Source organism: Acanthochromis polyacanthus, chromosome 2 (assembly GCF_021347895.1).
Source record: "Acanthochromis polyacanthus isolate Apoly-LR-REF ecotype Palm Island chromosome 2, KAUST_Apoly_ChrSc, whole genome shotgun sequence".
Classification (NCBI taxonomy): Eukaryota; Metazoa; Chordata; class Actinopteri; family Pomacentridae; genus Acanthochromis; species Acanthochromis polyacanthus.
In genome coordinates this window covers 12,448,407-12,472,332 of record NC_067114.1, presented here as the reverse complement: position 1 = coordinate 12,472,332, position 23,926 = coordinate 12,448,407, and the positions used below count along the sequence as shown (strand labels likewise).

At 39.2% G+C, this 23,926-nt stretch overlaps 1 protein-coding gene across 4 annotated transcripts; it reads left to right on the top strand.

The window, feature by feature from the left end:
• Positions 1 to 986: 986 nt before the first annotated feature.
• Positions 987 to 23,926, top strand: usp10 (ubiquitin specific peptidase 10). 4 transcript variants are annotated; one of them, XM_022207168.2, is made up of 15 exons: positions 987 to 1,276; positions 8,078 to 8,146; positions 8,452 to 8,497; positions 8,923 to 8,982; positions 10,888 to 12,123; positions 14,778 to 14,869; positions 15,420 to 15,529; positions 15,615 to 15,673; positions 15,759 to 15,862; positions 16,296 to 16,395; positions 16,844 to 17,024; positions 18,022 to 18,187; positions 18,881 to 19,025; positions 20,110 to 20,175; positions 20,816 to 23,926. In XM_022207168.2, exons 1-15 carry the CDS (start codon positions 1,256 to 1,258, stop codon positions 21,001 to 21,003), a joined length of 2,643 nt encoding a protein of 880 aa, XP_022062860.1. In that variant the 5' UTR covers positions 987 to 1,255; the 3' UTR covers positions 21,004 to 23,926. The 4 variants fall into 4 exon arrangements, with proteins under 4 accessions (XP_022062860.1, XP_022062859.1, XP_022062862.1 ...); XM_022207167.2 differs by having other exon boundaries at positions 10,885 to 12,123; XM_022207170.2 differs by lacking the exon at positions 8,923 to 8,982 and having other exon boundaries at positions 988 to 1,276.

The window sequence follows — 23,926 nt, the reverse complement described above, 5'->3', positions numbered from 1 at the left end:
CCTTGTGATAGAATTACTGAGACTATAGAAGATTTTTGACCATCCCTTGCCTGAGTCCAATTACTGAAATCCCAGCCAGAGCAAAGCAGGTGACTAAGAATAAGGTGACTTCTTTTGCCCCAAAACTCAACTGGTTTGTGCTGCGTTAATCCAGATTGTGTCAGTAGCCACAACTTCTTCTGTCATCCCTCGTCTGTGGCTCAACTGTATTCAAACGAGTCTAAGTTAATCAGGAAGAGTCTACTTTGTATCTCTGACATAAATGAGATAGTCAGTCAGCTTATATCCATGACTTCAGGGCAAATAGCAACACAATTTCTTCTGAGTTTTACTTTGACTCCTCCAATGTTCCCAATAAGCATCTTTTGTTCTTGTATTAATTCTATTAAAGAGAGCAGTTCTGTTCTGAGTTTGATTAGAGCTTAGTGTCATCTAATCACCTGACAGAAATTACATTTTTGGAGGTTTAACTTGAATTTGTAGGGCCTAAATCATTCTTGTGTGCTTCATTTTAGATACAACCAACATGTAAGTGTTTTTATGTTTATAATCAATGAGTAAGAGCTTCAGTCAGTACTGCATGCATTGGTTGGTGTTTTTCTGATAATTAAGACGACCCCAACTAGTGATTGGATTGTGCTGCCAAATATTTTAGTTCAAATTCTAATTGGTAAGGCTGTTTTATAGTTGAAAAAATCATATTCTCTTGAGGCCATTGGATAATAAAGGGACATGGTGTCAATGGTGTATTCATCAAATGTATACTTCTGATAAAATTAACAATGTGATTAATCAAACTACTGCACAGCAAATTCCACAACATCACACTTCCTGTACTTGTTGCGCAAATGAGCGATTGTAACGCGATAATGTCTGTAGATGTGTAGTTCTGTGTTGGACCATAAAGGCCTCGGTGCATGACTGGACTGAATCGGGACTTTTATTGTGAAATCTCCGAATAAACCGTCACTGGAAGCATTTGTCTCGAGCTCACGCTGCCTGTACAGCCGAGCGCGCGCTGCTCAGGCTAGCACGCGAGAAAGCTGCTAGACAGAAATGGCGGTGATGGCAAGGCGAGCAGCATGAAGTGCTGATGCATTACACGGATCAAAACTTTCGACTCCCCGGACACCGTTGGGCAAATGACAATGACGTCGAAGTAGAACACCTTCCGTAGCTGTTATTACAAACCTACAACACCTTCCCGGGAGACTTTTCATCTTGTCAGCGGAGGAGAGAAAATCTCACCGGGAGCATGGCTTCTTACAGCAACCAGGTAGCTAAGCTAGTCGGCTAGCATTAGCCTGCAAAACAACTCCTGCTCAACGCACTCTTAACTGTTATTTTTAGACCTACGGCCAACCCTCGTTGGTACAAAAAATCGACCGAAGCTAATTTCCCACTGTAGTAGCATTTTGGTGAGTTGTGTGTTGTTTTATGAATTATCTGGCTGGTCGTGTCATTGAAAATGTAAGTAGTGAAAAGTGCTTGCTAATGCCCCCCTAAGCCTCATTGAAACACCACACGCATGGCAGCTAACAGGCCCTAGGTCCCTCCATTCAAATGAGCCAGCGCTGCTCTCTGCTGCACTTCTTCAGGACGTGACAGCCACTTTTAGCGCAAAGCCACGAAAGTGTGTTTAATCTAAAGTCGGGGACACTTTAGTGTGGGATCCCACAAGTGTCATGTGTTAAATCTCAGAGGAAAGTGGAAGAAAACTGCTGCGTGTGTGCATGGCCCACCTGCTCAGTGCTGCGACAGGCCTTCTCCGATACCATATTTTCACAACTGGTTGTAACATCTGATTAATTACGTTATGGGCAGTTAGGAGGCAAAATGACGGTTCTGCGGTACATTTTGCATGTGTTAACTTTCCGTTTCTATGCAGTTGTGCGATAGGAAATTGTAAATTCGGGCTGTTCATATAGCTATTAGCAAGCTAGCAGCTTTTCACAGGTGGTGTGCTTACAGTTTGCTGTCAGTCCGCTAGCTGGTTAGCTAAATACAATGCGACAGTGTGGGCCTTCGTGGATAGCCAGCATTTATTTGAAATGGAAATGGCCAGAACAGGATTGAGCCTGCACCCTGCTCCGTGTGCTGCTGTATTGTCTGTCCGTGTGACTTGAATTAGATTGTTAGTAACTTGGAGCAAGTTTGGTGTTATTTCTGAGGAAGCTAGCTGTCATGTGGGAAGGCCCATTTTGAGGTCTAGCTCTGCATGCAGAGACATGCCAGGTTTGGAGTTTGTAGTATTTTACTGAATACAAGTTAAACTCGAGACAAAAATCCACATTGTAAAAATTAACTTTAAGTTGGAGTTATTTGCGATTCGAGTTCACACTTCTGGCTAACAGCTAAACAAACAGAACACGGCTAACGACGATAGGAAGGGAAATCTCACTGAAGACTTAATTCTGCATGCTTTCACACTTCTTCCTGACCTTAGAATTGAGCGTTTCTATTGGCTCAGAGTTAAGCAAAGTGAAAGCTGAAGGGGAAAACCCCATCTCAGCGTGTTTCATACAAAAAATATTTGGTCTATCAAATGAATGAACCCACTGATATTAATTTATCTGTCTGTGGTATAGTATTTATTATTAGATTCCAAATGAATGACATAGGGAGAATACTCAAAATGAGGTATTGACTTACGGGGCTTCACACCAGCAGTTGTCCAGCAGATTTGGACCATTGTTAACTATTTCAGTTGGTCTGGTTTCCCTCTTTGGATAATACTTTTCCTGTGTTACAAAAACGTTTTTTGATAGTACACACTCTGTAAATTATTAGGTGAATGAAAGTGATGCAGTTACCTTAACTTACTCCGTGGGAAATTACAAGTATGTAGGCGAGTGAGTGCAAACAACTAGCATTATAAACATGTCAGGTTAACTAAGTCTAAAAGCAAGAAAAACAGGTGGGGCAGCAAAGTAATCAGAGACAGAACGTGGCATACTAGCAGCAAATGGGACATCGATCTTCTGAGTAGAAACTTGGTAAACGGGTAATTCTGGAAATACTTATCAATACTCTGTATCAGCATTTAGAGATAAAAGTAGATAAAATCCTGCTTATGGCAGTTTACCCTGTTAATGCATTAACTAGCAAGTGGCACACCTAAAAGTAGAATGCTAAACATTGTTTATTGTTTATGTAATTAGGAAAACTGAGCCACTATTAGAGACTAGATAATACATTTTAAGGTTGTTTGCCTTTTCTTTGTTTGCCGTTTAGAAAATGCTCTATTAAATAAAACTTGTGGTATTCTGTGCAGTAACCTCAGAAAGAGTTGAAGCAATACGTTAACAATCCATTTCCTCATTCAGAAAGTCTTTTCAGGGTCTTATAGACTCTTAAATAATCCTCTAGAACTGGCTTGTAAATATCAGGTTTAATTCAGATTGTTTTAGCAGTTAAATATAGAACAATCTGTCTGTAAATTGTAGCTAACTGCTGTTAATATAGATATGGAAGGTAAGTTTTTCTGAAGTTTTCACCCCCACAAAGAAGTCCAGCATCCAGATTGAAATGCTTATATTGACATAAAGGCTTACTGGTTTAGTTCAGGAATCTAGACATTACAACATCTATCGCTTGTATAACTACAACATATGCATAGTTCATGAGTGTGTCTTAGAAGTTTGATCTTTTCTGCAAACTGTGAAAAATGCTTTAAAGGAACCATACTTTGCAAGTAGGTGACATTTTATCATTTTTAAACATGGTGACGTCATAAAAAAAAGTAAACTCATCTTATCAGTACAGCAGGGTACACAGGGAGCTTCTATCCAGAGTTTGCACAATCATATCTACTCTTCCAGAGATTAAAGATTTAGCAATGGAGATGTCTTAGTATAAACCACAGTGGCTCTGTTTGTTTTAGCAAGGAATAAGTCATTCTCTTGAAGGGTATCTTTTTTGCAACTTCAACATGTTATTGCAGCTTCCTTATTTTGTAATGTCATGCGTGAGTCCCCTCAAAGCATAAGTATGTAAGTGGGATAGTAACCCTCACCACTGCTCCCTGGGAAAAGGACACACTGTTTGCACAAATACTGTGATACAATTTGCCTGAAGTTTTCTAAGTCATGCTGATTACATTTGCTGCAGATACATAGGATCCCGGTAGTATGAATCCTAACGTTTTGTTGGTTTCCTGATTTTTTTATTTTTTATTTTTTTCATCTGGCCTCGTTCACAATTCAAAACTTTAACTTTCACATGCATTGAAAACAAAATTCAAAAGTAAATTTTCCCCAGTCTCGACTGTGGTCGGAAATTAGTGTGCTTTTCTTTTGTCGTCACACTAACATGCACAGCTCAAAATCCTCACAACTAATGTTTATTTTCTGTATCGATGATTCTACTGAGAATTTTCGTGATCATATTTTTAAAATGTCAGAAGAATAATGAAAAGGTCCAAAACAAGATTTTCTGCCTATGATCAGAAGAATTTTAAAAATATGCTGAACTGAGTGGCTTAAAGCAATGAATGTTTGGTAATTCAATACTAAAAACAAAGACCTTCACAATTATTTGATTATCAAAGTAGTTGCTGATTTAATTATGCCATTCAGCATAATCAGTGCAGTCCAACACACCATTGGTTAAGCCACAGAACCCCTTTTGTGAGCTAACCTCTTCAGCCGACTGACACATTAGTGAGAATGGACTGAATATTAGTGTTTACAGTGTAGCATAACAAAATTCAACTGCATCACAAACTGCAGCCTTCAGATTTAATGTAAAGTTGAATAAACACCTTTCTAAAACAGTTGTAATGATGATTGATCATAACATTTAAAGCAGAATATGTTGCTGGGCAGTGTATGTGATGATTACTAGTGAAAAGTTGAGAGGTCTGCTTGCAGGGAACAGCAGTCAATTTAGCTCCTATGTAACAGCGCTCGATTTAGACGGTCGCCGTGAGCGCCGGGAATCATGGCAGGTTGATGACATCATACAAAGTGGCTGCCTCCATGAAGAAAACATGATAGGCGGTTCAGCTCGAGCGAGCGCTTGATTTCAACGGTCGCCAGGTCGCCATTTGCAACGTTTTTAGTCGCAAATGGCGACCTGGCGACCGTCTAAATCGAGCGCTGTGTAATGGTGTTAATTGTTCTTGGGCAAATTAATATCAGGATGTGTATTTTGAAATTGACATTCCAATAAATTTTTTTAATTCTCCAAGTCAAGCAGGTATAAAAATGTTCAAATAAAGAACAATTCATATTAATTAAAAAGAAATAAGTGATAGTTTTATGGCTTACTGCCATACCAATAAATTAAAGTGTTACCGCATTAAGTTGTTCAGCTGTTGCTTTTGTGTGAGAGCACGTGTGTTTCAGCCGAAAGAATGGAAATGATTTCTTTGTTCCAGTGTTGTACTCCGCTGTGTTTTCGTGGTTTGTAATTATTGTGTCACCCTATTACTTCATCACACCAATATGCAGGCACAGGCATGCTCTAGAGATTCATTGAGAACTAGTCTGACCTTATTTGTAGTGGCGCGGTAGCATTTTCATGCTCAGCCAAGTTGTCCATTAATAACTGCATACCAATTTAAGAAAACAAGAGCAGTAGTGCTGGCTGCTTACCCTGTTATAGCTGAAATACACAAACTGTTAGAGCTGTATCAGTTCTAGCACCATTATAGTAACATGAAGTCAAAATGTCAACTAAATGGTATCTTAAAATTACACCCACTTGTGTCTAGCGTGATGGGAATTCAGACTAAAGTTCAATGCTTATGTGCCAGTTAAATGTCATGTAAAAAAATGCTGGTTTTCACTCAATGTCAAGATTTATGTTTTTATTTTATGCTACGTATGGAAAAGACAGTTTCACCATGAGTCAGTTTCAGGAATTTCATGTGTATTTTGGATGAAGGTGTTATTTTCAGTGACTCACGTTTGTAGGAGCCCTCAGTCACAGCGTAAAAGTTATCTCCGAATAATAATGATCAGTAATGAATATCACCAGAAATCAATAAATGGTAGTATAAATTACGGCATACATATCATGCTCTAACATTAATCCAGCCCTTGTTCTTGGCCCTTCCTATAGCCTAGTTATGTGTAAGTGTGTGTGCACACGTCTGTGGTGTCGTCATTAAACTGTGCTGAAATCATACAGACGGCTAATTTGTTGTAGTCCACAGTCCAAACGAACAGCAATGGAAGCTTAGTGTGGTACGTGTGGCACGCCTGCAGAAAGAAGCAAAGGGACATTCTTTCTGTTGTGATTGTATTAGCCATCCTGAGGCCGTTGGATTACGGCTGGCTGTTTGTCGCTTGTAGTGCCATTTCAGCAATGTGTGCCCTCGCGTGGGGCCTCGTTTGCAAAGAGTTACATATGCTTGAGCTGCACTTTCTTTTCTCTGTGCCTACCCTTTCACGTTCCCCTGTTTATTGCATTAGGAGGATTAACGGCATGGCTAGTGAGTTCATTTCACCTTTCCTCAGTTGCTTTGTGTTTTCCGTGCACATGTGGACACAGGTGGCGCAGCGTGGTATCCCCTCTGAAGCTGTAAGGTTTATCTGTCAGGGGTGAAACACAACTGCAGCTAATACATGAAGGATGATGTAAAGAACATTAGACCATTGAGTAACAGCAATCGGCTTCAAAAAAGCAATGTACTAAATAAGACTAATAAATTGGAGATAAGTGCAATATCACCCTGCTATTCACATAAAGATTATTATCCAGGTTGTAGGTTGCTTCCCTTCACTCATTCTAGTATTTGTTGTTTAGTTGCAAGTACTGTTTTTCATTACAGATTGAAGTTTGCCCTATCTTTTTTTTTAATTTTGTAAAGGAAATGGCCAAAAAGACAGAGAAAGATATTCAGTGTAGAGTCATAAAATACCAGGAAAAGCTGGTATTCCTAATATTTGGCAAGCTAGAATTACTCACTGCGCCATTTTAGCTTGAAAAGGGACACAATAATAGTTTTTTGCTCCATGTGACGCAATAATAGATTTGTGCATACATACTGTATGACTTAACATACTTGTGAGAAATTCTTTCACACCTTGAAAGACTAAATATCTACCTCTTTTTAATGGGTAAGCATGACAGGACACTTTTTCTGTGCTTATGAATCACCTTAAGATTTTGTACTGGACTTCTCATTGTTTGAGACACCTGATAACTGAGTTGAAGTTAATAATTGTCAGTGACAGTGACGCACAATCTTGTATCCCTGAAGTTAATATGTGTATTATAATTTTGATGAGTGGTTCAGATGTGTCAGATTAATTCAGTGGTTGTTTTTGCGGCTTTAGTTTGTGATGTGACCAGATATCTCAGCGTGTCGCTGACAAATCTAGTAGTGGTTAGTGTGCAAGCAGTCACCCATGCTGTTATCTTGAGTGACTGATTAATCCTTTTAATTATTGACCATTTACTGCTCCAGATTTTCAGCTGAAGTGAGGAGACTCTCTACATCCACGTAGTTGTTAAATTGACAAGCACACAAATCTAATCATCATCATCTGTCATCCTATGAATTCAGACCACATTCTAAACTTTAGTCTGTCAAAAGTTGACAAAGTTAAGACGATGTGTAAACCTAGTTTGGCTTGTTTTGAGGATGAGGGTGCTTTATATTAACCCGTGTTGACCACTCAAAACTCTATTTCACCAAGAACAAACAGTTCAAAAATCAAATCAGAGCTGTTTGTGTTCATGGTTTATGTATAACAGTGCATGACTCATCATTTCTCGTTGAGCTTTACCTTTGCACAAGCTAGCGTTGCAGTATTGGCTGTGTGGAAACACTCTTGTTTGAGTCCTTGTACTTAGATATCAGATGATGGCACCTCTTGGATCAATTCCAGTTATGATGTGGAAAGACCTGTCCTTCACTGTGTCTATTATTTGATTTCCCATGATTTTTTTTAACTGAAGAATGCTTATATTTTGAGACTTGCTTTCTTTGGTGTGTAAAGTAATTCAGTGTTAATTTTAAGTAAACATTTAGTTAGCCATCTAAGAAAAACAAACTCCAGAACAAATGGATTTTACAGCTTCATCTTTCTTTTTAACTAAAGATTATGTTTATTTCTTCCCACAGTACATCTTCGGGGAATTCAGCCCTGACGAGATCAATCAGTTTTTTGTGACTCCACGATGTTACGTTGAGGTAAGGAAAGGAATTAAACAGAAATAGTGTTTTAAAATATTTTTAATAGGTACTTGTTAAATGGGTTGTCATGATTGTTAATTTCCAAAAAGTTCTGGTGGCCTAAACTGGTCGGATAGATATTTTCTGACTCAAAGCACCCATTTTCATGGGAATTGTATTTTAAATATTTTGCCAGGTATTCAGCTTTCATATTTAAGCATTGGTATTATTTCTCCTTGTCAGTCCTCATGTCAAAATATGGTGCATTTTTCATGTTTTAATGTGTTCATAAAGTTTTTATAACTCTTTACGTCTCTTTACAGCTTCCTCCGTTCAATGACAAAGTCCCGTGCGTCAGTCAGTCTTCTGGTATGTACTTTTCACTTATACTATATTGCTAGAACATTTGGGATTTTCACATTAAAAATCTATTAGCATCAAAATACCCTACATTGTCTGAGGAGATAACTGTTCTTCTCGTAGTTGGCATCAAGTAGTTCAAAAGCAGTTCTTTTAATTGTAAGAATGAATCCCAGGCTGAGCTGACCTGACTTGCCTGGCAGGAAGATGTTTTTCATGTCATTTTCTTTTGTATACATTTGTGCATACAGTATTTATTGTTTGGAACAGATTACAAGTACAGTAGATCTTGACTATTGCATTATTTTTAACAATATTATTTTCATTAAATTGTGGGCCACCAAATTAAAAATGTTATAGCACCCACCTTTCTTTCAAATGGTCCCCATTTGCACATGACGTTTGCCTTACCTTGATTTGTATTGACTATTTAGGAAGTTACTGCACTCCTGCTGTACCTTATATTATGGAGTCTATGGGACTGCAGGTTTGCGGTGAGTTGAGGAGTCTGACACCCTGTGGCTTGACTAGCTGTTGTACGTTTGCTGTAAAACTGGAAATCCAGGTTTAAAAAACTGGTGGCTTTCTAAACTTTGCGCCTGTATTCTTCCTCTTGCCTGTTGGTAATATCTGTAGAGCTTTGCATGCTCAAGATACTGTTAAGTATCTTACCTTCTCTTGCATATAATGCATTTTCACTACTGAGGGCTCCAAGTCCAATTAAATTTGAACTGAATTTTCATATGATTTAACAATCGCAGCTTATTTACTAAGGGCATAGTGACGGTTTTATGTGGTTGCTAACATGTGTGCACATATTTATCCTTACATTGTTATGGTTTTACTGCTGAATGCGTTTTAAGAGTATTGAAGTGTGATTTCAGTAACACTAACAGAATATCCTCTAATCCCAGTAGAGGAAGTAACTGCTGTTTTAATGCCCTCTTAACTCTCGCAGAACATCAGGGTTTACAGTTTGTGGGACCAATCAACTTTTTTGATAAGTCGCTTGGATGATTTTTCTGATTTGCACTTACTAATGTTTCCTGTTTATTCACCTTTGCACTTTGCACCTCTCACTGCATAATAATCTACAACTTAAGCTGCCATGCAACAGATTTTAACTACACATGAAGTACATTTGTTTTGTAATGTCATACATTTGCTTGTGTTGCATTGTTCTACATTGCTGAGAGAGTTGGTGACTTTACTATTAAAAGTAGTCAGGTTTTAATAAATAATACATATTTGTCATTGATGTGTATACAAAAGGACTGTCTTTTGTCTTGTTCTATTTAGTTTGTGCCTTTAGCGTCCTTTAATCTTTAATTATTACTCAAACATAGGTAAGCCTAGCATAAATTTATTTTATTCATAGCTTTTATAGTGCATTTGCCATATTACTCTGTCCATCATTCTTACAGGTTAAGTCAAGATCTGTCAGAGGACCCTGTGTCAGCATTACCTGTAAAGTCAAATTATGTGTGCAGATTAAAAAACCGACATTCTAAATATGTAAATACAGACCCTGGTCTGTGTATTAACTGCAAGAAGTGCGAGCAGCTGTAAAGTGCCAATAATAATTTAATTTCTCGGTGTCATAGCTGACAATTTGGTATTTTTACAGGGTTGTTTCACACAAATCTGAGCACAAATTTGAGAGCAGAACTTTTGCGAGCACACAGGAGTTTTTTTTGAGATATTTGTGAAACCAGTAGTCTATTTTCAAGTAAACAAACAGGAGCCGAGTAGATTTGCTGATTAACAGGGACTGTTTGAGAGGTAGGGCAGGATTTTAATGGAAAGCATGACCAATCTGAATGTAAATTAAAGATGTGATACTATCAAATTTGACAGCTAGACCTTACGAGGAACACAGCTCCAAAGATTTGCATAAGAATTTAGTTTGCCATCATTTTAAAAGAATGCCAATAAAATCAGGACATTTAATACATTATGAAAGGCCACAGAAACTTGTGTGACAGCTTTCCAAGTCTGGCCAAGTTTTGATGACTAACTACCTCATAGAAAGTGAAAATTGTTATTAAGTATGTTGTGGAATTGGTTTCCCCAAGGCAATATTGTCCCAGGCCTAGTGGTAAATGTTGAGTCACCCCTCAGAAGGAATGTGGTTTTGGATAGACACAACAGTAGTGTCCAAAATAGTCCAATGGAATTTGTCCTCTTTTTGCTGGTATGTGTGGTCCTGACAGAACGCTCCCACGACCCCTTTGAATGATAGCTTGCTTGTTCAGAAATAAAGATTTTATATCAAGTTCTGCAGTGAGGAGTACAGTAGCGCAGTGTCTGTTTTTATGTGCAGGCTTTAGGCTGTCTTTAAAGACTATGTGCTGTTTGTGCTCTGTGTCTCTAATTGATTGAAATGTTATCTGCAGCAGAAGACTATCAGCGCATTGAGTTTGGTGTTGACGAGGTGATGGATTCCAAGCCTGTTGGGGTGAACGATCCCTTGTACAAGGTGTCAAGCACCCTCAACCCACAGGCTCCAGAGTTCATCCTGGGCTGCCAGTCGGCCCAGAAGGCTCAACAGACGGCTCCTGCAGCAGCCGATGTCCCTGATGGAGCCCACTTCAACTCGCTGGATGGAGCTGACTCGGAAGCCTCAGCCCTGGACAATCACCAGGCCTGCCAGGACATGGACGGACTCCCTGGCAGCCTGGGACAGCGAGAGAGAAAGAAAAAGAAAAAACGACCGCCGGGATACTACAACTACCTGGACCCGTCAACTGGCAGCAACAACAGCAGCACCAGCGCAGCAGATGGAACACCTGTGACAGCACTGGTGAACGGACATGCACTCGGTGGCCCACACCACAGTACTGAGGATGTGGACAGTAAGGCATTGTCAGGGGCTGAACTTTCCACCCCTGGACCTGTCTCCATGGCAACATCAACAGCTGCTGTGGCAGCAGCCAAGTGTGCCCCCACATCCACTGCCAATCAGAGGACTTGTGATAGCCCTGATGACTCTTCTTTGGACTTAACAAGTGGAGCTGCCTCTTTATCAGATGGCAACAATGCAAATTCCTCCTCTTCATCCTCCTCTCAAAGCAGAGGGATGACGGAGGGATCCAGGACTGCAGATCAGCAGCCAGATCATTTGGCTCCTCAGAGCCCTGAACTTTCAGATACTCCACACAGCCCTCCCTCTAAATCACCTCTTCCTCCTTCAGCTGCTGTGGCCACCCCCTCTGTCATCACTTCCATTACGACTACTGAACTAGAGGGAAGGGATGTAGCAGACAGTGGGGTGGCCAATGGGCTAGCAGAGCCTAATACTCCTGTCAGTGCAGATGGACACAAAGATGACTGTGAGAGTGGGGAACAGGCTGAGCAGGTCACCCCAGACTCTGCTGCCCAGCCAGTAGTGACAGAGCAGGCACATTCGCCTGTAATTCCAGCTGCACCTACTGCCAATCTTCCCAAATCCTGGGCTAGCCTCTTTCACAATTCCAAGCCTTTGCCCGGGGGCCCTCAGGCCTTTGTGGAGGTAAAGAATGTTGTAGAAGTTGTGGCTCCCTCCCTCACTACGCCAGAGCAGCCTGAGAAAGTTGGGGAGGTAAAAGAAGGCCCTGTCCATGTATCAGAGGATCCTATGGCCCCTAAACTTGCAGGTATTATATAAATGCTCATAGCTCACTTTTTATACCGTCTCTGTTCTGCTCCAGAAGATATGTTCATTGCTGCTAAATTTGCTTATCTCCACTTGGTGGCAATGTTGAAACAATTGAATTGTTCATACTCATATTGCCAAGTGAATATATGCTTAAACATTTAATGTTTGAAAAGAGTTGAAATAAGTAGTTCTGAGTATCCTGAATACTATATGTTTGAGGCTTTAGCTTCACAGATTGCTTAGTTACATCAAGGAAAGGTTACAGGCATGTTGCATTCATGTTCAAGAAATGAACACTAGATGGTAGCACTACATTCAGAATCGTTGTCAGATGTGAAGTCATCAGTCACGTTTGTGTAACCCACTTTATGTCACTACTCTACACAGTTGTAGGTAGGCCAGGAATGCCTTGCAGGCTTCACACCTCATAAGCAAAGGAATGTTCTCGCAAAGGTTATCCACAGGTGGATGGTTTCTTTGTCTCCTGCCATCATCCTCTGTTAAATTGTAAATGCTTCTTCCTTTAATAGATCCATAGGTCCCCTTTACGAGTGTGACATGCAAATTTACATTTTGAGTTATGGTGACTGGTTGCAAGTAGTTGCTGCACTTCTATCTATTACCATTATTTCAGGGTGCAGTTCAGATACCGTTAATATGATTCACTTCATACTAAATAGCCAAAAGTTTCTATCAGAGCTGCAGTTTAAAGCTCCCAGAAAAGGCAATGTGATGCCTTGTGAATATTGTGATAGCCTGACAACTGGAAATTTGCAGAGTCACAGCTTAAGCATTCACTTCAGAGAGATTACATTATTTCAACTAAAAGAGGGAAAAATCAAGCTATAAAACAAACATTTGTGGTTTTGCTTAATGTGAAGAAGGTTCAGTTGAAATGGACACACAAACAAGCACAAATTTAGTGTGATTTGAGATATTTACGGACTTGCAGACGAATGCAAGATGCAAGGTATTATGTTGTGTATTTTGTTGTGCTATACCTTGACTGTGTCTTCTTATCAAATGGTCTCAATGGAAGTTTCTATGTAGAAGAGCCAGATTTTGCTGCATGTTTGTCTGGGTTGTTGTGGGGTATTTACGAGAAACCAATTTATTGGTTTTATACGCTGGGCTGTGTTGGTACAAAATCTCAGCACACAGTCTAACTTTCAAGGTACCCAGCATATATCGTATGTAACTTTTATTTTTCATTTTACAGTAACAGTGTGTTCCCCTTTGAGATGGAAATTTTTAGTTAGGCACGCCAATTAAGCAGAAAACCTTGCAGATGTATTTTTATCTGCAGTGTATGGTTTTCTAAGCTTGACGGTCATCAGTCTGTTCCCAATGTTTTAAAACACGTTTTTCTGTGGGAGAATGGTGTAACACAGAAAAACTATAGACTGTAATTTGTAATGCGATTATAGACAAATGAAAATGTATCCCACTGCTGGGTACTTGACAATTTAGTTCCCAGCATTTTTTAAAAATGTGTTTACTTGATGGTGGTTAGTCAGTACCAGCTCTGTTTGACCTTAAAAGAGACCACCCTACTTTGAAATGCACCAGTGTGGAGCCACGAATAGCTGTTTGTATAGTCTATATGACGGATTGAAGTGGAACAAAAAAAATCTTCCAAAGCTCAGTATTGTAGGAAATGCTCTTTTTTTAATATGCAAGTTACTTAGATATCTTCAAACTGGTATGCATTGAATAGTTGGGATCGGAAGCAGATATACAGTGTAGTCATGTACTAAAAATATGAGCAGTAAGTATTGTTCCCTGTTGTGTGAAATAATATACTAAAGATTTGTTTGAAAAAGTGCTGTTCTTCCAGTTAACACAGCTCTCAAGGACACCAGTTTGGATTTCTTGACACAGTTTGTAGTATCAGTGTGCCACCATCCTGCAAAAATATAGAATAGGAATGATCCCCTGGCAGTTTTCAGTGTGAATACTTAATGCTTTTGTCTTCTTTACTCTGAAACTGTAGGAGATATAAGACAGTTTACAAGAAGTGAAAAAAACCTAGTATTATAAATGGGTCATAATTATAAGATTCATATATATTCATAAAAAAGAAGTGGGTCGGATTGAAATCCTGATTATTCTAATGTCAGCTCAGTGATTGGCTGCAGATAAAGCTTTTTTGTAAAGGAATAGTTTATTCACCTCACTAAATGCTATGAAAGTACACGGGAAAAGAAGCACAAGCTTGATCAATATAATGATAAATATATGATCAATTTATTATTATAATTTATAAGGGGGAAGTGTCATCACTCTCACAAAAATAATGATTTATTTGTTTTGACTAATGTGTTTTTTGCCACTGGTTTAGTCACAGCTACATTCATGATAAGTTTTGTTTCCATAAGTCACTTGTGTAAATCGTTGTCCACGTTACCATGGGAGCTGTGGTTCTGAATGACAGTCTCCCTTCCTAGGCGTGGTACAGCATGTTCTTGCTCCTATTCAGACAGTCTCTTGTGCTGTTGTCACTCGAGGCAGGAATAGAGGAAGGAACATTTGTTTTGTTAAAATGAAAACGTGCCTCTTGTCTCACAAAATTGTGTCAACATGTTTTTTATTGTTTGCTGCAGTTGTATGGAGCTACCTGTTTAAGAACATTGTGTTTGTTTGAATCCCCAGAACTTATTGAGAATGTGAAGTTGATACATAAACCAGTGTCTTTGCAGCCGAGAGGACTGATCAACAAGGGAAACTGGTGCTATATCAACGCTGTATCCTTTTGCTGGTTTTTGCCACACACACTTCTTCTAGTCATCATGTTTACATGGTTGGCAGTTTGCAACATGACTTGCTCTTATTTTGGTGCAAAACCAGATGGAACTAAAGAGAAATGGTGTGAAGTCCCAGCGTAGCATGTGTTTTAAAAATACTGCGCCTTTTGTGAAATGTTGCTTTTCTTTGGCCGGCAAACAAAATAAGTTTCAGTTCTGCCTGGAAAATTAATAGATGGCCAAAAAAAAAAGCCTTCTCCCTGTTTTTAAGGAAAGCTCAAAATATGGTAAACAATGGGTTACGTTAATAACTTTTGTGGGTGTTTTATGGAAACTAATGGGAAACTTGAGATCTTTCACACATGGGCTTCAACTGGACAAACTCACAAAATATATTCAAGACATCTCAGTTTTAAGAGCTGCAGAATGACTGCCAAGACTTTCCTCTAATTAAAACTGATCCCTTTGCATCAGATTTAGAAATATTATTGCAGCTTGTCCTATTGATTTTTTTTATGTGCTGTTTTCCTCCCTAACTCTGAACACTCAGACCCTACAGGCCCTGATTGCGTGCCCTCCCATGTATCACCTGATGAAGTCTATTCCTCTGCACAATGAGACGCAGAGACCATGTACCTCCACACCAATGATAGACAACTTGTGCGTAACGTTTCTGCAGGCTGATGTGAGATTTCTAAAATATGTCGTGTTCAGACACATGACTATTGTTCTTTGTCTCTGGCAGTGTACGGCTGGTGAATGAGTTCAACAACATGCCCGTGCCATCAAAAACCAAACAGCAAGGTGACATGTTAGCATGACCAAAGACATTTGGTATTATTTACTGTCAGCACCACTGATGTTTTATGATTTGTGACTGTGTCCACAGCTGTTGGTGATAAGGTCGTAAAAGACATTCGGCCTGGTGTACCTTTTGAACCCACTTACATTTACAGACTCCTCACTCTCATCAAGTCAAGTCTTTCTGAAAAGGTAAGCCTTTTTAGCACATCCTCTGGATACATTACATATTCACTGCAGAACTATGGGACAACATGTCGTGTTATTTTTTTTTAATGATCACACTTTGAATACACTTCCTCTGGAACAGACAGTGCTTGTTATGTTTTTAAAGGAAACATTATTCAGTTCAGAATTCAGCAGCTCTTCTGAATAAATGCAACTCATGTATTACACATGCTGACTCAATTCCGATGCAGTTTTAATGAAAGACATTACTTAAATGCAGTGACTGATATTTTGAAATTTAATTAGCCTTAATGTCTCATTGTGTACACACTTCCTTGTCTGTTTACTTCGAATGACTGTGTATGCACATTCAAGTGTGCACACTAGCAGTTTTATTTGACAATCAGCATTCTGTCGTGTGTTAATTGGTGCTGATGTACTGATACTCTGCTCTCAGGGTCGACAAGAGGATGCGGAGGAGTATCTCGGGTTCACACTGAACGGATTGCACGAGGAGATGCTGGCATTGAAAAAACTAATTTCGCCTCAGGAAGAGAGTAAGCAGCTTCTAACGTTTACATGTCAATAAAATATCACCAGATAGATAAAGTTTGAGGTTGTTAGTTAATTGAATAGTTTGCATGTCAGTACATAATGTTTACTGAGCCAGTGAGGATAATGACTTTGCACATGGATAGGTGTGACCTTGAGAAACCCAACATTACTCAGCAAATTAAAGTGGAAAGTGTCGATAATAAACATTGTAAATATGGAGTTTATTTTTCTGTGTGTGTGTGTCAGTCTTTGTGACTTATTCTTTCTCGTAAAGAAAAGTTAAACTTAAAGTTGTGTTGTCACCTAGTTATCTCAGTATCTACCAAGTGAAGTACACTTTTATTTCCTGCGTCATGGATTCAGGAACAAAGTTCATTTTGCTTTCTTTGGGCCACTTTTCTTCAATCGTTGGGCCACTAAAGTGTTTTCTTTTTCTTGTCTTTTGATCAGAAGCTCCCACACCCAACGGACCAGAGTCCCAACCAGGTGTGGAGGAAGATGTTGCTGATAAGGAGGAAGAAGGTAGTGAGGATGAGTGGGAGCAAGTGGGTCCCCGAAACAAGACTTCCATTACTCGCCAAGCTGACTTTGTCCGCACACCCATCACCGATATCTTTGGTGGTCACATCAGGTACATTTTCATATTGTTTCACAGCACAGCATTATTGTTTTGTTTGTAGCAACTTCTATTTGCAGTTAATGCACCAACCTTTTGTCAGAATTGTATGAGCTCCATCTGAGCATCCCGTGTTGGCTTCACAGCTCATGGCCTAAGATTTATGACCCATGTTCATGGTGACATTACAAATTGGTCTGCCACCTTTAGCTCTCCAAGTTTTGTCCAACAAGCACCACAGTGCTTCAGAATAACAACCTTTGCGGGTCAGTTGTGGGCAGAAGTCTCGACAGCAAGACGTGGGTCGCCCATCCACAAACAAAGGTCTTAACTTTTTAGACAAATTGGAAAGTGAAGAATCTGTGCGGCTGTAGCCTGCCTAAATAATATGTTCTATGAGGTTCTGGTCTGGCACAGTCCTGATGTACACTGGTTGCACAGTTTCTTAAAGGATTGTTTTCTCAGAAATGGTTGAGCCTAGTGAGAAATGAAACACAGGAGTGTATGTTTACAGAGACTGGTGTGTACACCTACTGAGCTTGGCTGTAACCCATGGACTTTTTTAAGGCACTGGTCGGAGCAATTGGTTTGTCCCAAAGAATCTTTGCAACAATTACTATTGGAAGATTATTTTACTTGTAGTCAGAGTGCTGGGTGTTTTCAATTTTCTGGGTTAGATGTTGCAATGAGGATGAGCTTAGAATAATAATAGTCAATTATTTGCATGATTTCAGTCTCAGCTGGAATTCAGTCTACAGCACTGAAGCTATTTATTCACTCTGCATGATTTTTAAAAATTGGAATGTTGGGTACTAGTTAACAACTGTATAGTCATATATTGGCAGTCAAGTAGGTTGTGAAAAACGTAGATGTTTTAGTACAAGTGCTGAAAGGTATCTCTTGTCATGGAGATGTAAATAAGTTCAACAATATCCTGCCTCTATGAAAGGTCATAAATCTCGTGCTAATATTGTTCTAGAGTTTATAACCGGGCACTTTGTTTCCTTTTCAGATCGGTGGTATACCAACAAAACTCTAAAGAGTCGGCCACTCTGCAGCCTTTCTTTACCCTGCAGCTGGACATCCAGTCAGAGAAGATCCGCACAGTCCAGGAGGCTCTAGAAACCCTGGTGGCTCGAGAGTCGGTCCAGGGCTACACTTCTAAAACTAAGCAAGAGGTACATGAAAAATGCCCCTACAGACTGTTTTAGTTTAAATCAGTGTCATACTTCATCAAATAGCAAAATTAAAATATTTAAAGGGCTCAACAATATTTGTGTACTAAGTTGTTCTTGGAATGTGCAATACTGGTGGTTTAGCACATAAATGATGAGTTAATGCTGCACAATGTAAAATTCATCAACCTTCATTTAATTTTCTCCCTAAATGTAGTAATAGTTGCCTCAGCGCAGACCTCGGAACTACTGAAGAAACAAAAGTGTCTGAAAACATTGCAGTCTTTGAACATTAAGCTGAAACAACTGGTGCAGACAGCATCTGCTCAACATCTGTAAAGTGGACATCTTTGTAGTTTATTTGTAACAGATAAACCTATCGTTTTGCTTCTTTGTCATTTTAAAGACAGTTAACTTTGGTCCACAGCCTGTCTATAGTCTTGTGCTTTGAAAACTGAGTCAGTGTTTTGAAAAACTCACCAGCCTTTTGTATTTCCAACACAGTGTTACCTGTTGTGCTGTACTTTTTTACATTGATTCATGATTGGTTCATTAAATATTATTTGATTTGGTCTTAAGTCTACAGTTATAAATACAACTTTGAGAATCTTTTCAAATTGTACCTTTTTTCTTGCATTATTTATTAATGAAATCTCTAAATGCTTGTCTTTCTCATCTTTATATTTTCACGCTCAGATTGAGATCAGTCGGAGGGTAACTCTGGAAGAGTTGCCACCTGTGCTGGTGCTCCATCTCAAGAGATTTGTTTTTGAAAAGACCGGAGGCTGCCAGAAACTGACAAAGAACATTGATTACCCCGTTGACCTGGAAATCAGCAAAGGTATGAGCTCACACTTTACTGAGCAATATGGACGTTCACCTTGAGTACACACCTCCCACTGCAGTACTTAGTTCATGAACAGTGTCCATATATGTGTTGATGCAGTTTCCCTGCTCTTACAGTAGATGCATAACTTTGTAAGACAACTTGACTATACTATAATGTACCTTCATTGTCATAGTATTGATTTGTCAAAGTCCTCTCTTTAGTTATTTGTCATCTTATGTGCATGTGTGTAAGCTAGTATATTAGAAGCAAAATGTTTCAGCAAAATGTTGTTTAAATAATCTATTTATATTAGCTCTGTTGTTTTCAGCACCCATATATTTAAGGTTCACGTTTTAGTTTTAGCTGTAGGTATTTAATTCTGCCACCTGGCTAATAGCAGTACTTTAGTCTGGATGATTTACCCTGAGTAAAAGATGGTGATGGTTCCCCAGGGATTCCTTTTATGGTTTTTATCATTTTGGTATTCAAAAGACAGATTGGTGAGCTGTTTTCAAGAGGAATGACCTCTCCTCTAAACTTAAGAGACACACATTAAAATGGCATAGTATTACACACTGATTGAATCAGATTGCTGTGTCATTGTCATTGTGAGGTGTAGCTGAAGTAGGACAGTTGGAGACAGGATTGAATGAAGGCATCGATCAGGCTAACGATGTTACAATGAACTTTGTGAACCACATATTTTTTTTAATCCCCATTTTGTGCAAATATTCACTTCAAAATAAAACTTTCTGTAAATTCAAACATTCAGGTAATTCAAAAAATGTCTTAGGTTTAGATTTAGGTTGCAGCAGCTGCAGCTTTTTTGTAATTCAAATTGCTGATTTAGTAATTCAATGCATAACTTTGTAAGTGACTTTCAAACTCCTCTGCTTTTTGACGAAGAACAGCAACATCAATACAAAGGCTAAATTTATTGAAGCCTGTTAAGTTTTCAGCTGTATAAATCTTAAGAAGCCAGCAGCAGCACTTGGAAAAACACATGCTGTGTTTAATTACAGTTTCAGCAGTTCTTTAAAACATCTTAGTTGAATGATGTGACTAATTTTTTCTTTTCCATAATGTTATTTTTCAGATCTCTTATCCTCTGGAGTTCGAAGCAAAGTTGTGAAAGGCCAAAGAACATACAGGCTCTTTGCAGGTTTGTTGTTGTTTTGTTGTTTGTGCGTTTGGATCACATTCTTAAATCTGCTGATTTTTGTGATGTATTTTCAGCGTGGGAACTGTTAATTCACTATGATGTGTTTCCTTCATCCACAAAAGTAACAATACTGCCAAGAGTGCTTTCAAAATTACTGTCCTTTTCTGTGTGCCACTTCAATACATCTTGTTGACAGCAGTCCTTTGATTTCACAGCAGAAAATAATTTTTTAAATATATTTTTGACTTAGCAGATTTTCTTATTTTCCCAGAAAACCTACAATAAATCTATGAAAGAACTTAAATGCATGTTGTCTTCTATGCCAAAGGCGCATGTGTTTCAGTGATTTCATCAAAGAAAATTCAGAGTTATAGGGGTCGCTGGAAACTCAAGACTGCCATGGTACACATGGTGTTTAAAAGTGTGTGTAAGCTTTGCTCACTACTGTATAAAGTGTGGTGTAGTTATTTTAGTTGCACCACATAGAATTGGGAGTTAAGTGAACCAAGCTGAACTGCTGTTGGTAACAAAACGCTGACTCGACAGAGCCCCACTTTTAAGTCATGGATGAGTAAAAACTTGTAAATAAAATGTTCCATATTACTCAAATATCTTTTTCCCCATCTCTCAACTTCACCAGTTGTCTATCACCATGGAAACAGTGCGACAGGCGGTCATTACACCACGGATGTCTTCCACATTGGTCTTAACGGCTGGCTGCGCATCGACGACCAGGCAGTGAAGGTCATCAACCAGTACCAGGTGGTGAAGCAGACTGCAGAGCGCACCGCCTACCTGCTGTACTACCGCCGCGTCGACCTGCTGTAGACACACAAACACACGAATCCTAACATACATGCAAGAATACCCGAATATGTTCACAAACACACACAGAACACACACGCTCCGAATGCACTCGTTGACAGTACAGTACATGTCCACACGACACGAACACACACCAAACTAATGAACAGGAACACTGCCCAACTTGTTCTCTTGCAAGATTTTCCTCCTCTTCCCTCCTGTCCCTGCTTTCCTGAGAACCAGCTTTTCCGACACCTTTTTCCTTGTCTCCTTTTTCTTTGCGGAAGGAGAGAAGCAAGCTGCATTCACAAAGATTTCCCTGTGACTGCTCTCTCTTCTCTGTGCACCACTGCTGTGTATTTTTCCTTTTTTGTTTTACTGTTAAAGCAGCAAAGAAGGACTGTTGAATAGACAGGTGGGGTTGGGGTCACAGGTTAGGCCGAGACTCTTTTCGGACTGAGCCCACAGCTTGGCTCGGATAGCGAACAGTGGACCCACACAGGAAGAACTATCTACCACAGGCTGCAAGTGGACTGCTGGGGTAATTCTCTTGTTAAAGTTACCTTTTATAAGGAAATGACCTAGAAATATCAGTGTTTGCCTTTTAGTAAAGGAGAACCGTCAGCCTAATGAATTTGCAGCAGTTTAAAAGCCTATTTTTTTGCTTTTGTGCATTGAAAAGGCCCAGCACCAGCATTGTCATGAGTCTCTCCTCCAAAGGCCAGATTGTTTTCTTCTTTGCCACCGCCAAGTCCTTCTTCTCCATTTCCTCACTTTTACGATGCTTTTAAGTCAAGGTACAACTTGAGCCATCAAAAACAGGAAAAAACAAAGATAGGTGGTACACTGAATGGGAACTGGGCAGCTTCCTTGTTTTGAGAGATCTTTGTTGTGGTATTTGGGTTTAGATTTAGAAAGACTATCTAAAAAAAAAATTAATGCGCTTTAGAATTTAATAACAAATACGCTTCTGTGCAGAAAGTATAAACCCACTGATGATTCCGATATGACAGGAAAATGCATATTTTACAAATATTTAGATTAAAATGTAAAAAAGAAACTATCTGAGAGATCTAGCTGCCTGAAAACATGTTTAAGTCCGAAAGGACTGCCGGTTTTTAGAATCAGTTCTTGCACTGGATAAATGGCTACCAATCAAGACAGATTCCACTGCAAAACCTGCCCTTGTTTGCTTTGTACATTTCCTTCTCTATCCATTCATTTTTTTTGTCTTTACTTGTCTAAAGGTTCCACCTGTGTATTGGTGGCTTATCAGTGTAGTTTTGAGCCACGCCACCCTTCTTACCCCCCAAGCAGAAAGCGGGGGCTGCCTTAGGTTCAATATGTGATGTTTTTCCACTCAACGTACAGTCTATCCCTAATCAGGCATCATCTGCAAATCTAAAGCCTGTGAAGAGTTAAGGGAATGTACCTGACACCTCTGTATTTGCTCTTTTGTGGCTCAGCGTTTCCTCCCAGCTGAGGGAAGCTGAGTGTTGAGGGGAAGTGGGACTACATCTGTGCTCTGCTCTGCATTAAGACCCCCAGACATGCGCACAAAAGGAGATGGTGCTCGCTTTTGTTGAAGATATTGATTTTTGGATCATTCATTGATTGTGATGATTTCTTTTTGTTTGAGTTACTAAAAGATGTTAGTTGTTTTTTTTTTTGTTTTTTTTTCCTTTTTGTCATTGATCATTTATTGGATGTCAAAATGCTCTCGCTCCCTTCAAAAAATCTGCTTGCATTTGAATTGGTGTTTGAAAAGAAATTACACAGGCTAAAGCACAACAACAAATAAAATTGAACTAGTTCTTTGCTTGATATTTATTTCCATTTTGTCATTTTATTTTATTTTGATATGTTTTTTCACTCAAGACCCATTTCATTCCAACCACCAACGTCAGAATCTCAGTATTAACACTTCAGCTCAAGTATTTTCTTCAGTTTCTCACACATACCTGTCTGTTAAGTAAAGGTAACCAGGTGAGACAGTGGTTGACCCACATTTTCCTGCTTCAGATCTAAGAAAAGCTGCAGTGTAATAACATTTTCCAGTAGAGCAGCGCATGGATTAAAGTTAATTTATTCATTAATTGTAAGTTCACAAAGCGTAATTAGGTTCAGTCTTTGGAGCTGAAATTCAGTGTAAGTGACATTTTCCAAAATTACATATTAGACTTCAATAATTCCTAGCGTTATTTTTTAGCATCATTTAGTGGTGCATAGCGTCAGTTGACTCTTTGTGGGTTTCAGTCAGAAGCCTTTCCCAGGTAAACCAAAGGACAACATTATACAGGCCCTACTGCCTTTCATTCAATTTATATTCTAACTTTGTTTTGCCTTTTCCGTTTGAGGTCTTGTTGCCATGTCTCATCACAGTCCACGACTCATAGCACACAGGAAACGGCATGCTGTTTAGACAGTCGATACATGTTCTAACTTTCACAATAGTTCAGTTGTGCTGCTGGCTTTGTAGTCATTTCTGCCAAATTGTGACACTGTTGATTTGCATATTTTCTTCCCCCCCCCCCCCCCCTTTTAAAGAATGTCTGGACGTTGGGACTTTGAAACAGACACCTTGAGCTTTCTGTTGTACAGTTTTATCTCAGTCTCTGATGGCTGGTCAGGAAATGTGCTGGTGAAATGCTTCAATAATGTCTTTCTTTTTCAGTATGTGCTCCTAACACTATTGTCTGCTGGGAACTGTTGGGGATATTGACCTAAAAACAAAATCTATACTGTCTTTTAATTTTAAGCCTCCAGCATTCTATTTTTGTTTATTGTTCAAATAAAGGATTGTGCAAAAAGCAGTTTGCTAATCAACTGTAGTCTGAAGACTACCTGGCTTTCTTCTAATCCAGTAAATGCTGAAAACCTCAGCAGCCTCGACTCCGCGGACTGGCCTACAGAACAATGTGCACAATAAACCAAAACAGCAAAATGA